Source organism: Mustela nivalis (genome assembly GCF_964662115.1).
Source record: "Mustela nivalis genome assembly, chromosome: 16".
In the NCBI taxonomy this organism is placed as follows: Eukaryota; Metazoa; Chordata; class Mammalia; order Carnivora; family Mustelidae; genus Mustela; species Mustela nivalis.
The window spans coordinates 27064803-27079436 of record NC_139035.1 but is presented as its reverse complement, the minus strand read 5'-3'; the positions used below and the strand labels follow the sequence as shown (position 1 = coordinate 27079436).

The 14634-nt window shown below is 40.6% G+C and overlaps 1 protein-coding gene across 2 annotated transcripts; it reads left to right on the top strand.

The window, feature by feature from the left end:
- Window positions 1-79: 79 nt before the first annotated feature.
- On the top strand, window positions 80-12829 carry CACYBP (calcyclin binding protein). 2 transcript variants are annotated; one of them, XM_082704446.1, is made up of 6 exons: window positions 80-436; window positions 4317-4536; window positions 9197-9293; window positions 9545-9644; window positions 10953-11050; window positions 12254-12829. In XM_082704446.1, exons 1-6 carry the CDS (start codon window positions 416-418, stop codon window positions 12408-12410), a joined length of 693 nt encoding a protein of 230 aa, XP_082560572.1. In that variant the 5' UTR covers window positions 80-415; the 3' UTR covers window positions 12411-12829. The 2 variants fall into 2 exon arrangements, with proteins under 2 accessions (XP_082560572.1, XP_082560573.1); XM_082704447.1 differs by having other exon boundaries at window positions 185-283.
- The last annotated feature ends 1805 nt before the right edge of the window (window positions 12830-14634 follow it).

Here is a 14634-nt window from a genome sequence, read left to right as displayed (position 1 = left end):
GCGACTGCGCAGCCGGGACACGCGAGGTCAAGGTATAATACGTACAGTTGCCCGGGCAGAGAGGAAGAGGCGTTACTCTTCTCAGGCTGTTGGTTTGCTCGCGAGAGTTGAGCGTTGCTAGGAGGCTCGGTCTAAGAGGTGGGGCGAGGTTCGGCGGGGCGGAGCTAAGCGAGACGGGCGGCGCGCGCGCGCGCGGGTTTGGGGGCGGTGCGGCGGCGACGGACTCGCGAAGGTTCCAGAGGCGCCGCGTGCGGGAGGCGGGCCGGGTCTCGCGCCGTGTCTGGTGAGCGCGCAGGCTTGGGGTGCTGCGACTCGTGCGGGTGGGGCCGGCGTCCGGGAAAGCGCGTTCGGTGTGGTGTTTCCTGTTCTCTCCCCTGCGCGTCTGCAGCTCGGGCCTTGCTTGATCAGCCCGACCATGGCTTCAGCGTTGGAAGAGGTAAGGGTACGGCTTCATCTTCCCACTCGACCGCGCGGTGTGTCGAGCGCTGTCGCTCGGAACTCGCTCCCGCCCCCCGCCCTCGGCCCTGGTTCCCGAGCTGAGGTGCCCGGCGGCCGCCTCCCAGGCTCCCTGCGGTGTCGCCGGGTCCCCGAGCTTCGCCTCCGCCGCCCGCCTGCAGCGGCCTCTGCGGGCTTCCGGCGTCCGGCCTCTGTGGCCCCGGGAAAGTTGCCGATGGACACCCGACGCTCTGCCCCGGCCTTGCGGGCGATTCGTGCCCGCGGGCAGGGTGATCCGGGCTGTGTCGCGGTCCCCGGCTGCAGGTAGTGCCTGCGGTGGACCTTGGCGAGCTGGTCACCTTCACGTTTTCCTCAGGCTCCGTCCGCTCGCGCAAAACGAGCCGGGGACGTGAAGGTTCCTTCAGGCAGGTTGCAGAAACCGAGGGTCGGGTGAGAAGTCGGCCCCCGGCACTTGACTTCTAGTGCTGTTTTCTCAACGCATATGAGCAGCGGGGTTCCTTTGGGCGAGTTGTGGCGCGTCTCGGTGCCGCAGTAGTGTCCATTTCAGAGTGACCCGCGAGTAGTCCTAAGTGTTGAAAAGAGTGCGTGTCAGGCAGCAATGTGCTGTATGCGTTTTAAAAATAAAGGAGTTGGAAAGTTGTAACTATCGGTGGGAAATAGCCTTTCTCTCTCTCAAGCTCTGTGAACTCTGTACGGGGCGGCTTAACTTTTTTGAAGGTTTATTAGCTTGAACAGTTACCAAATGGGAATAATAATATTTGATTTGCTCTTTCCTGGCCTCAGTAGGGTGTCACTACATGATACTATTATTCACAGGAAAGTGTTGATTATTAATAGATTTGTTTTCTGAAAATGTTTTTCTCAATATGAACAAGTTGGAGAAATCTCAAACTTGGTTTGGTAAACATCTTTAAATGAAGAAAATGTGTGTGTGTATTATACTGGATACCTTGCCCCCGGTTTATGTTAACGTGTTCACAGAAATACGCCTTGGTTTCCATGTGCCCTGAGGAAACGGTCTCTGCAGTGACTTTACAGTTACACACGTGGACAGCTCAGTTATTAGACCTCTGCAACATAAGGGATTTTTCTCGCTTGACGTACTTGAAAAAATACACATTAGGGACACTTCAGGGTTTGTTTTTCTTTGATATAAAATGCATTGCTTAACGGTTTTTTAAAGTGTATTTTTAGTACATTCAGTGTTGCATCACTATCACTACTGTATAATTCCACATTTTTATCATTCTGTCCCCAAAAGAAAAGTATTAAGTGTCTGTCTGTCTGTCAAGCAGTCTCTTCCTACTTCCCCCTCCCTGAGGCTGCCACTAATTACTTTGTCTCTATGGATTTGCCAGTTCTGGACATTTCATATAAATGGAATCTTACAGAATATGGCATTTTGCTTTTGGCTTTTTTCACTTAACAGAATCTCTAGTTCATCCACAGTGTGGCATGTGTTTCTTTTTATGTCCAAATAATGTTCCATTATATGGATATGCCACATTTTGTTTCTCCTTAACCAGTTGACGGACATTTGGACGATCGATTTTTGGCTATTAGGAACTGTACTGCTGTGAATACTGTGTACCACTCCTTATGTGGACATGTATTTTCAGTTCTGTGAAGTATATACCCACGAGTGGACTTGTAGGAGCATGGGAACTCTTTTCAAAGTGGCTGCAGCAGTTTACATTCCCACAAGTTGGGTACCAATATCGGCCCACCCTCTTAACACCTGTTATATTAGGGGGTGGTTTTGTGGATGTTTTAGTGGGTGTGAAGTGGCATTCTGTTGGGGATGTTGAGCATCTTTTCTTGTGCTTGATGGCTGTGTTCAAGTCCTTTGCTTATTTTGAGCACTTTGGTTTTAATGCTTCCTGGTGAACTCACAAATAGGTAAGATAAAGCTTGAATGTGTTAATGGGTGGGGATAAAAGGGATTGAGATTTTGCATAAGGAGAACAAATGAATGCCAAGGTAAATTAGATGAGAAACTCCTGTGTGCTGGAAAAGTTCCAAAGGGATCGATTTTACTGGTTTCGGGTCTGCAAATAACAGAACTGTGGAATTAAAAACAGGCCTATTGGTAGGTTGCTTCAGACTTGCAGTGACTCCTTTCCTTTTCAAAACTGGCTGGAAAGAGGGCTTGAGGATCCCCTGCTTAATTCTCAGAGTTTAAGAAGCCTGCTAGAGAAAGGATTCCTTGCCAGTCAAGAAATATAACATGTTAAGACTTGATATATTTTCTGTTTTGTTGTTGTTTTGTTAACTGAATCCTTATTCAGGAACAGATATACCGATTTTACATTTCAAGGTTTTTATCATGTTGATAGTAAAATCAGTGTGAATTTTTAGGTCATGATAAGATACTGCGTTGAATGAAAGCATCTTAGTTCTGTGCTCAGAAGATGAAATTGCAGGATTTTTTGTTTTAGCAATGTGAGTTTTGGGGGGTTAGAGGAGTAGATAAGACAGGAGACTGCCACAGTTGGACTTTGTATTTACCATCCTCATAGTTACAGGTAAGTGAAATAAGGGCATCAGAGTTAAATGAGATAATAAAAGACTTAGGGTGAAAAGTGATGGTTTTTCTGTTATTACATTTTGTAAGACTTACAAAACAAAGACTTCAGAATTCTACTTGGACATTATACTGCGTTATCAAATGTGAATATTTTTATATTGAGGTTTTTTATATGCTCTGAGGCTATATAATGTCGTATTACTATTACCAAGCCAGAATGTAAAGTTATTTTTGAAAAATGAAACCCTTGTTTGTAAGGATCTTATGTATTTGCAGTATGTCAGAAGATAATGGAGAAAAGATTTTTTTTTTTCCTAAAGATTTTATTTATTTATTTGATAGAGAGAAATCACAAGTAGACGGAGAGGCAGACAGAGAGAGAGAGGGGAAGCAGGCTCCCTGCTGAGCAGAGAGCCCGATGCGGGACTCGACCCCAGGACCCTGAGATCATGACCTGAGCCGAAGGCAGAGGCTTAACCCACTGAGCCACCCAGGTGCCCCTGGAGAAAAGATTTTTAAGCTGATTATCTCATAGTGTCTTTAACTCTTGAACTTCAAAAAATGTTGGTCATCTCTCTAGCAAGTAGAAATAGACACCTGGTAAGCAATATATTGGCAAGAGGAGAAAAGAACCGGTGGTTTTTTTCAGTGATCCAGGACTGTGCCGCCATTTGGGTTGTTTGTCTAGGTTTTTCTCTTCTACGGGGCAACTAAGACCCAGACTTTTGAGTGCAATGTTAACCTGGAGATTGAGAACAAGACTTTTTCTTAAAATCAGAAATATGTCTCTGTTTTTTTAATCTTTTAAAAAGCGTAAGCTTTTTTATTTGTAGTATTTGGGGTAGGAACCAGTGAGAAACCACCATAGAAAGTAGACTGTCTCTGTAAAGTTGCTGTAGCATTTCACCTTGTTCATTGTGTATTTGCTCATTGGTTTTACTTTAAGATTTTTAAAATTCCTAATACCTGATGACTATGAACAGATGTCATAAGGAAACCCATAAATTTTTTTTGAGATTCTTTCATTGAACTTTATGAATCACAACAGTATTTTGTAAATAACGTGTTTTAAAACAGGCTTATAACAACAAACAAACTGGAAAATTTAAGCTTGATTAATTACATTACTATAAGTTTTCCTTTAAAAAAAATAGGAAGCTTCAGTTATTTACAGTTTATTGGGCTGGAGAAAAGAATTTCAGGTTGCAATCCAACCCTAGAAAATTTAAATGAATCTCTTAATTCTTAACTCTTCAGTAAACTGAATGATCAATAGGCACAATATCCAGCTGTTTTATTTATCATAACTAACTTATCTTCTGTTTTAACACAGCTACAGAAAGATCTAGAAGAGGTAAAGGTGTTGCTGGAAAAGACCTCTAGAAAAAGAGTACGTGATGCCCTTACAGCTGAAAAATCCAAGATTGAGACAGAGATCAAGAACAAGATGCAGCAGAAATCACAGAGAAAAGCAGAACTTCTTGACAATGAAAAGCCAGCTGCTGTGGTTGCTCCCATTACAACAGGATATACAGTGAAAATCAGTAATTACGGTATGACTCCCTATCCTACATCCAGCTCTTTTTGCCTGCCAGCAACTTATTCCTGAGTAGTGACCCACTAATACTGAAATAGTCTCAGTGTTTGATTTTGGTAGTTTGAAAGAGAAGACCTGTTGTTACTTTATTAAGATACTTTGGAGGAGATGAAAAAGTAAAGAATAGATTTAAAAGCTGTCAACAAGAGCAAGATGATTCTGTGCGAGTAGCAACAAGAATGAATCTATTCTGAAATATTGTTGAACATATAAGGAACACAGCTCTTTATTTTAATTCTGTTTTGGATTTTACTTTGCCAGACATCCACCAGTATTATCTATGGAAAGGAATCTAGGCAAATTCGAGAAACATTTTTGAGTGCCCAATCTGTGCCACTGTTGTGCTTGGGCTTGTGGATATACAGTAGTGACCAAGATCCAGTCCTTGCTCATGGTGTGGTTAGGACACAGACATACAACTAATACTATTACATGTAATGATACCATTTTCTCTCAGATAATTTTGGAACAGTGCAGCTTGAATCTGATGAGCTCTCTTAAGGGGAGGGACAGTCGTTTTTCTTTCTGCTCCCAGTATCTAGCACATAGTAACTGCTTAATACTTGCTTGAACAAAGTAAATAGAGGTGTGTGAAGTTTTGTGGGAATACAGCTGATGTAGCAGAAACCTGAAATGAAAGACTGAAGAAGGAAATGGAGACTTAACACATTTGAGTTTGAAGGGGGAGTTTGGCGAGTACAAGAAAAGGGAGGGGGGGGGCGCCTGGGTGGCTCAGTGGTTTGGGCTGCTGCCTTTGGCTCGGGTCATGATCTCAGGGTCCTGGGATCGAGCCCCGCATCGGGCTCCCTGCTCCGCAGGAAGCCTGCTTCCCTCTCTCTCTCTCTCTCTCTGCCTGCCTCTCTGCCTACTTGTGATCTCCGTCTTTCAAATAAATAAATAAAATCTTTAAAAAAAAAAAAAAAAAAGGGAGGGGATTGTGTGCGCAGAGGACATGCTTAGAACCATGAGAGGCAGCTTGTGTTTTCCCTGTTGTCATAAGGAAAAGCAGTGTGTGTTGTGTTTAAGAGGTGTAGTGTAGTGGGTGCCTGGATGGCATTGTTGGTTAAGTGACTCCCTTCAGCTCAGATCATGATCCCAGAGTTGGAGGTCTGCTGCTCCCTCTGACCCTCCCCCATCTTGTGTGCTCTCTTTCATAAAACAAAAGCTTTTAAAAGAGAGATGTAGTATAGTACCATAAGGAGCTATGCTGTTTACTTACCTGACTACAGGAAGCTGGTCTGAGCTTGTAGGATTATGGCATATACCCAGCAACCGTGATTTGTGTTAAGGGAGAAACTGTTCTCAATGTGGAAGATGAACTCAGTGAATGGGAAGAAACTAGGTGAAGGTCTGCTGAACCCTCTAGAATGTCTTTTTGGATTAACACTACATTTCTCTTCTGTAGCACTCTATGGAACTTAAGGAACAGTCAGGGATATATAGAGAGCCTATATATACAACAAATACATAAACATTTTTATTCACTTTATGTGAAGTTTGTATGTGTTTTGGTTGACAGAATTCATCTAGGTTCGTCAGATTAGATTTGGGTGATTTGGACCATATTTTACTGTGTTAGTGGAGGGAATTGAGAAAGTAGTGATTGCCTTTGAACTGTTTAAGTAGAAATCATTATGAAATTAGAGAATGTTTAGACATCCAGTTTAGTAGAGAATTCTACAGTACATCTACTTTTTAAAAAATTAATATTAAAGATTTTTATTTATTTGATAGAGATAGCACAAGTAGGCAGAACAGCAGGGAGAGGGAGGAGCAGGCTCTCCACTGAGCAGGGAGCCCGATGCGGAGCTCCATTCCAGCACTCCGGGATCATGACCTGAGCCCAAGGCAGCTGCTTAACTCACTGGGCCACCCAGGCACCCCTACATCTACTTTAATAGAGAATTTTCTTTAGTAGAGAATACATTTACGTCAGTAGAGAATTCTACAAAATTTTCACAAAAAGAAAATGAGCTGCTCTTATTTTTTTTTTTTAAGATTTTATTTATTTGACAGAGAGGGATACAGCAAGAGAGGGATACAGCAAGAGAGGGAACACAGCAGAGGAGTGACTGAGCAGGGAACCTGATGTGGGGCTCGATCCCATGACCCCAGGATCATGACCTGAGCTGAAGGCAGACACTTAACGACTGAGCCGCCCAGGTGCCCCTGCTCTTAATTTTTTTGAGTATAGTTGACCTGATGAAGTTTTAGAATATAAGTGAGGTTCAGCAGGGTGGAATCTGGAGCCGACTACATGAAAGAATTCTTGAGACATCTTTGGTGCAAAATGGTGGTTTATTAAAGCACAGGGACAGGACCCGTGGGCAGAAAGAGCTGTGGCCCTGGGCTTGTGAGGGGTGGCTGGAATATACTGTGGAGTTGGGGAGGTAAGGAAAAAGGGAGGGTTTGAAAGAACTTTCCTATGCTAAAGAGGTCCTACAAGATACCAGAGGCCTTGCCGATACCAAGTTAAAGTGGTTTTCCTTTTAGTAAGGCATTAACAGTAAAAATAGTTGGGAGAGTAATGGAGCAGGAGTAATGTCACACTCCTGCTGTGACACGTCCTTTATCAGTGAGCTTTAGGTTTAGAAGAAATTTAACTTTATTTACATTTCCCTCTGCCTCAGCCTCCCTCAATTTTAGGGAGGCGGGGGAGAGATGATGTTAGGGTTTCTGGAACTGAGTTGTGGGTCTTTGGAAGTTATGCTGTTGGTAAGAACAACAGCCTTGTAAATCACTAGGATATTTGTAAACTGAGGGAGACTCAGGTCTTGCAGGATTGTGATCTCTACAAGTTTACTATTTTTTCTTTAGGGCAGCCAAAAATGCCTGAGGAATGTCACATATCCCATGGGCGCGGAGGGGGGGGGGCTGTTGCCCGGTGTCAGCTTCTAAGTTGTCCTCAGCTTGCCTTCTGTTCCCTCATCAGACCCACAATGAGACATTCATTTCAGGTGTACAGCACAGTGATCAGCATCTCTGCTAGGCTGTGCTCACTGCAAGTGTCACTGTGCAACGCTATTATAGTATCGTCTCTGTTCCTTACACTGTACCTTTTATTCTTCCCAGTTTATTCATTCCATAACCAGAAACCTGTACCTCCCACTTCCTCCCCTTTACCGCTGTGCCTAGATCTTCCTCTTAACCCCCCGCAACCACTGGTTTGTTCTCAGTATTTATGGGTCTGTTTCTGCTTTTGTTTTTTTTTTAGATTCAACATACAAATGAAATCATATGGTATTTGACTTACTTCACTTAGCATTAATACTCTCTAGGTCCATCCCTGCTGTTGTGGATGTTAAGATGTCCTTTTCTTTTTTATGGCTGAGTAATAATTCCGTTGTCATATATACTACATCTTTACCCATTCATGGACACTTAGGTTGCTTCCCTCCTTTGGCTCTTAAAAATAATGCTGCAGTAAAATAGGGATATATGTACCTTTTAAAGTTACGTTTTTGTTTTGCACAAGTAAACACCCGGTAGTGGAATTACTAAATGATAATGGTATTTCTGTTTCACATTTTCTGAGCAGCCTCCATCCTGTTTTCCACACTGGCTGTTGCAGTTTACATTCCCACCAACAGTGTACACAGGTTCCTTTTTCTCCATATCCATCCATACCCAAGTCTGTTATTTCATGTTTTGGGGATTTTTTTGTTTGTTTTTTAATTCTAGCCATTCTGACAGGTAAGGTGGCATCTCATTGTAGTTTTGGTTGGTAGTTCCCTGATGATGAGTGATGTTGAGTATCTTCATGTGTCTGTTGGCTACCTGAATGTCATCTTTGGGGAAATGTCTGTTCAGGTCCTCTGCCTTTTTTAATCGGATTGTTTGGGGGTTTGCTGTGGAGTTGTATGCAAGTTCTTTCTGTACTTTGCATAGATCATTTGCAAATACCTTCGTTTTATTGATGATTTTTTTTTTTCATTTATTTTTTTAAAAGATTTTATTTATTTGACAGAGGAAACACAAGCAGGGGGAGTGGGAGAGAGAAGCAGGCTTCCAGGTGAACAGGGCTTCATCCCAGGACCTTGGGACCATGACCTGAGCTAAAGGCAGATGCTTAAGGACTAAGCCACCCAGGCACGCCCCTGATGATCCTTTTTTATGCAGAAACTTTTTTATTTTAGCTTTAGCACTGCTTTTGCTCTTGTTTTCCTTGCCTCAGGAGCCACACCTAGAAAGATGTTACTATGGCCAATGCCAGAGACACTATTGTCTGTGTTGTCTTCTAGGAGTTTATGGTTTCAAGTCTCACATTTTGGTCTTAAATTCATTTTGAGTTTCTTTTTGTGTGTGGTGTTAGTAAAATGAAGTACTCTTAATGTGTAATGATCATATTCCTTATTCTTAGGAATAAGAAAACCACAGGCTTTGTTTTCAGGAAACCTGGGTTTGAATTGAAGTTCTACCACAAGCTAATACCTAACTTTGGATAGATTATATAACTGCTATGAAGCTCAATTTCTCCATCTAGAAAGTTCCTTGTATTTTAATTTTTCCCATGTTTCTATTACTAGAATTTAGTTTTCTCCAGGCTCAGGAGCAATATGCACTTGCTGTTCTAGAGCTAGTGTGAGACTTTATTCATGTCCCTTTTTTGTTACTAGGATGGGATCAGTCAGATAAGTTTGTGAAAATCTACATTACCTTAACTGGAGTTCATCAAGTCCCCACTGAGAACGTGCAGGTGCACTTCACAGAGAGGTGAGTTCTTGGCAATGGGAAATAGTGATCACCAAGTCAGAGGTTGCTTTATTACTGGCTGTTTTCTTTGCAGTTTCTAAAACTGCTTAAATTTAGAGTTCTCCTTTACACCTGCTTTAAGAGCCTAATCTTAAAAACACCAAGGATGGCCATTTGAACATCCTGAAATAAAACTTGTGGCTTTTTTCCCACAAGAGCTATAGAGCATGTCTTATAGAGCCAGGGATAATGTATTCACTGTTGTATTATAGGTCATTTGATCTTTTGGTAAAGAATCTAAATGGGAAGAGTTACTCCATGATTGTGAACAATCTTTTAAAACCCATCTCTGTGGACGGCAGTTCAAAAAAAGTAAGTTTGCTTTTTTTTTTTTTTTTGTCATTATGTTGTGAAACCTCATTAAGTTGAACCTGGTTGATTTAGAATTGAGAGGAACTAGAATTAATTTATCCTCTGTAACAGGGATCAGCAAACTGTAGCCTGATGGCTGTATTACTGGAACAATGCCAGGGCTCACTTTTTGTGTTGTCTTTGCCTTTGATTGCACTGTAATGGCAGAATTAAGTAGCAGTGTGAGAGAAACCTAAAATAATAACGGTCTGGCCTTATTTCAACTCCTGTCTTTATAAGAATAGATTATTATTAAAATATTTCATTAAAATCTAGAAGGGAATAAACTTTCAAAATTGGTTAAGAGTGAGACTTGAGTTTTCAGGTCAGTTTTGTCGCTTATTAGTTGTGACTTTTTAGCAGCTCACTTAAGCATTCTGAGCCTCAGTTTCCGCATTTGTACAACGGAAATAGTTAATTTTACAAAGTTGAAATTATATACTGAACGGGAATATATATAAAGTACTTATGTTAATGGTAGCTATTCTCAGAAAACTATCTGAATTTTTGATAACATAAAGGGATTTAATTAAGCACTTAGCCTAACTAAAAGTAGTAAAACCTATAAAAATAAATGGCTTTTTAAACTACTGTTCACACTTTTCACTAACTCAGATAATCTCCTTTCTATTTCAGTAAGGTTTAATGCATCTGTACATAGACGTACCATTGTACCATTCTGCCATCTGTGTTTACACTGTTATGTAGCAGTTTAAAGGCAGTATTAGAATATAACGTTAATTAGCTTGTGTCTCACTGCTCCTTCTCTATCCATCAATCCCAGAGTTGAACAAATACTCAAAAGAATCCTAGGAATTATATGGATCATTGTTGAAAGAGTTGTATATTATTTTTATTTGTGCCTGTTTCTGATCACTCTTATTGTATTATTCTCTTCTTTCAGTCACCAAATTCCCACCACACTTTTTTTAAAATTAGACACACCAAAATTATCCCATTTTATGGCCTTTGATAGCCTTACTTCTTGCTGTGCCCTTCCCTCTGGATCTTGGGCCACAGCTCAGGTTTCACCTCAGAGGCCTTTTCTAATGAAGTTCCTCTTCCAAACCCCTTTAACCCCTTTTTGTCTTAAATATATTTGAAGTTTTACTTGTTTATGCTCTCTTTCATGAGTCCTATTTGTAAATGTACTACTACAATCTACGACAGGTCCTACACATAATAGTAACTTGACTGAATAAATGTTTTCCACATAATCATGCTTATTTATCTCCATGTGTTGTAAGTTGTACTTTGCTCTTCTTCCAGGTCAAGACAGATACTGTTCTTATCTTATGTAGAAAGAAAGCAGAAAACACACGGTGGGACTACCTGACTCAGGTTGAAAAAGAATGCAAAGAGAAAGAGTAAGTTTACTTTGATTTCTTTAAGAATTTAAATATATTCTTTGCTGGGATTATAGATTTCTAATACTTTGCTGTTATGAATAAGAGCTGGCTAGTAGTTTGACCATTGACACCTCTTAATGTCCAGTGTTTTTAAGGAGGGCATAGATCCAGCAAGTTGCTTTTTATGGAGGGCTTTAATTTTGGTTGACTTTCTTGCATTGTGTGTGTCCCCCCCCCCCCACCCTGTTTATTTGACAGAGATCACAAGTAGGCAGAGAGGAAGGGAGGCAGGCTCCCCACTGAGCAGAGAGCCCGATGTGGGGCTCCATCCCAGGACCCTGAGATCATGACCTGAGCCGAAGGCAGAGGCTTTAACCCACTGAGCCACCCAGGCACCCCTCTTGCATTGGTTCTTAACCCTGGCCAGTGGTGCATTTGTGAGCATGTGAGAGTGAGTGAGCATGTACAGGGGAGGTGGCAGAGCAGGAGAGAAGAGTCCCCAAGCAGGTTCCATACCCAGCATGGAGCCTGACATGGGGCTCCATCTCCATCCTGAGATGGTGGTGACTTGAGCTGAAACCAAAACCAAGAGTTGGATGCTTAACCACCTGAGTCACATGGGTGCCCCAGCGGTCCTGCTGCTATACAGATTCTGTGTCCATTCCCAGAGATCCCATCTCATTAGTTCCAAGAGAGGCCCAGATACCTAGATCAACTTACTGAATTCCACAGAAGTTCCTCATATGTAATTAGTTTCACTGTCATTGGTGTAGAGTGCAAGAGAAAATTTTTATCCTACTTAATGGCTATTCTGAAAAGTGTTTATTTAAAGATACTTCCATTCTAGGTCAAATTGTTCCTCTGCTTGAAATGTCCTGCACTGGCAGTGTCTTACATTGAGTCTTTTGGCCTTCCTCCTTCCTCTCACTCCTCCCCTGTAGCCCGGTACACTTGGTTGGTAGAGTTAGGAACTATCTGTATCTGATTTGATTTTAAATGTAGAACAAATTAAGGAGTACAGGACTATGTCTTTCTCTTGTATCCTCAGTGCCCAGTTACCTCATTCAGTACCAGATTACAAACATGAGGAATATGAAGTTACTTGGCCTTGCTTGGACATTGGTTGAATTAGAGGCACGGATGACATGGAGGACCATAGCAGTAAATGGGATCATTTAGGTACAGATCTGTCTCCATTACTGATTGTTTTCTTTTTCACAGAAAGCCCTCCTATGACACTGAAACAGATCCTAGTGAGGGATTAATGAATGTTCTAAAGAAAATTTATGAAGATGGAGATGATGATATGAAGCGAACCATTAATAAAGCCTGGGTGGAATCAAGAGAGAAGCAAGCCAAAGGAGACACAGAATTTTAAGACTTTAAAGTCATTTTGGGAACTGTGATGTGGAAATAATGTTTCCAAGGAGGAAATGTTGGTGAGCTGCACAGATAAATTTGACAAATAACTATTTACACAGCCTTCTTCAAAGTAAAGGCAGTGAATTTTCCCATTTCCTCCTGGAGGATTTATTTAAATAAAATATGCTTATTAAACACTTCCTCCAAAGATGGTTTCCTTAGTAATCTGGGCATTTTGTTCAAAAAAGGATAATATCGTATTCTTGTGTGAAATGCAAAACAGCAAGTCTTGCCTAATGATAATGCCACATTGTGTGTATTTTTGTTCAGCTAAGAGGTAGAAAACAAAAGTTCTTGTTTGCGTATAAGTTCCTGATTATCAGCTCTCACCATTGTAAGAGTAAGTAAAAATAAAACCTGAATTTTTGCATAAAATGCAAATTTGTACCTTTGTGCTTCAAGGTTGCCATAGTTTTCTTTGAGCAGCTTAAGTAATAATACATCTACCACACATTACCATGGCCTACTAATCCAGTCACAAATAACTGTTCTCTAGATTTAAATGCTCAGAAATAAAAATTAAACTTGAAAAGGAAGACATCTTTGTATAGTACCAGTTAGTAAAGTGCCACGGATCAGACGACTTTCAAAAGCTGTGACCATAAAACAAACATCCATCTATTTCTATATTCAATAAAGTTAACTAGGTTTTTGTTTGGTGGAATAGTTCTACCTCTCTAGGAGTATGTCAGGAAAGGCTTATTAAAAGGGAGGATTTCTTTTAGAATTCCACCCTCCCCCCAAAAAATCCAGAGTTAAGAGCAAACTGCAAGACTCCTGTGATCTCTATTACTACATCATGTTTATCAATGCAATCAGGTAAGAGAAAGCGATTAATAAAAAATACAAGAGGATTAACCAAAACTACTACAGTTAGTAGGATAATTTGGTAAACATGGTGTAGGGTAAAAGTTGGTAGGGTTTAAAATTAACAAATAGGGTGACTGTTAATTTAACAAAACTTAAAAAAAAATTAGACACAACCTCTACAATAAAATTCCCGACATTGGTACATAAATAGAGCAAACAAAAAGATCCAAGGCATCTGGAAGTTTTAGAATATAGTAACAGCATTTCAAAACTGCAGGAGAGCTGGGCATTTGAGATCATAGCCAGACAGATCAAAGATCTAAATGTAAGAACAAAGCCAGAGGGTACTAGGAGACATGGACAGAACTCCACCTTAACCTAAGAGTGAAAGAAACTACTGTGTGACTTACAATCTAGAAGTAATAAAGCTAAATATTAGTAATTTAACCAGTGTTCATGTGGCAGAAAAGCTCCACAGTAACCCCCAAAACATGACATAACTGAGGATTTCCAAATTACGAAGTTCATAGGAAAAGGAATATAACTTTTAACTTGTACTAAAGATGCTCCCCTCCTTCAGAAGAAAAAAACACTATCTTTTACTGGAAAAACTTAGAGAAGTTCAACCTATTGAGAGTACAGGGAAATACCCAATACAGGAATGGAATAATAAAGGTTGTAGAAGTTAAAACTCCTACAGAAGCATAGCTGGTAATACCCACCAGAATTATATATGCATTTATCCTTTTTGACTCACAGTTCTACTTCTAGGCTCTTTCCCACAGCTAATATTGGCAAAAATGAATGATAAATGCAAAAAATAGAAATACCCAAATGCCAATTAATTGAGGACTATCTGAATAAATAGCTGGAGAGGGGGTTCTTATAGTCACAAAAAGAAATGACTATTTCTACATACAGAATGATCAAGATCCAGGAAAAAACAAAGTGCAGAAAATTATTTATGGTATACTTACCTTAATGTCCAAAGGGTGAGACAGGTGAATACACAGACATATATACATATTTACTTATTTCAGAAAGCAACTAGAAGAGTAACCCCAAACTAATAATGGTTACCAGTAGGGAAAAGGATGAGGTCGGATGGAAACCATACTTGGGAGTGTATTTTTGTCTGCAATTTTGACTTTAGAACCATCTAAAATTTAACAATTTAAAAGCTAAATAAAAAGTAATCCTAACATTTGAAAACAAACCTAACCAAGTTGCAACAAACGTGATACTTGCAAGTGATTTAGAACACAGTATTTTGACTCTCCATTGCTAATGCAATGGGAGTTCAAAGACAAACCCACAGGAGTCTTAACACTGATCACTTAGGAGTAAAATCGGTGTATGCTGAAGCAATT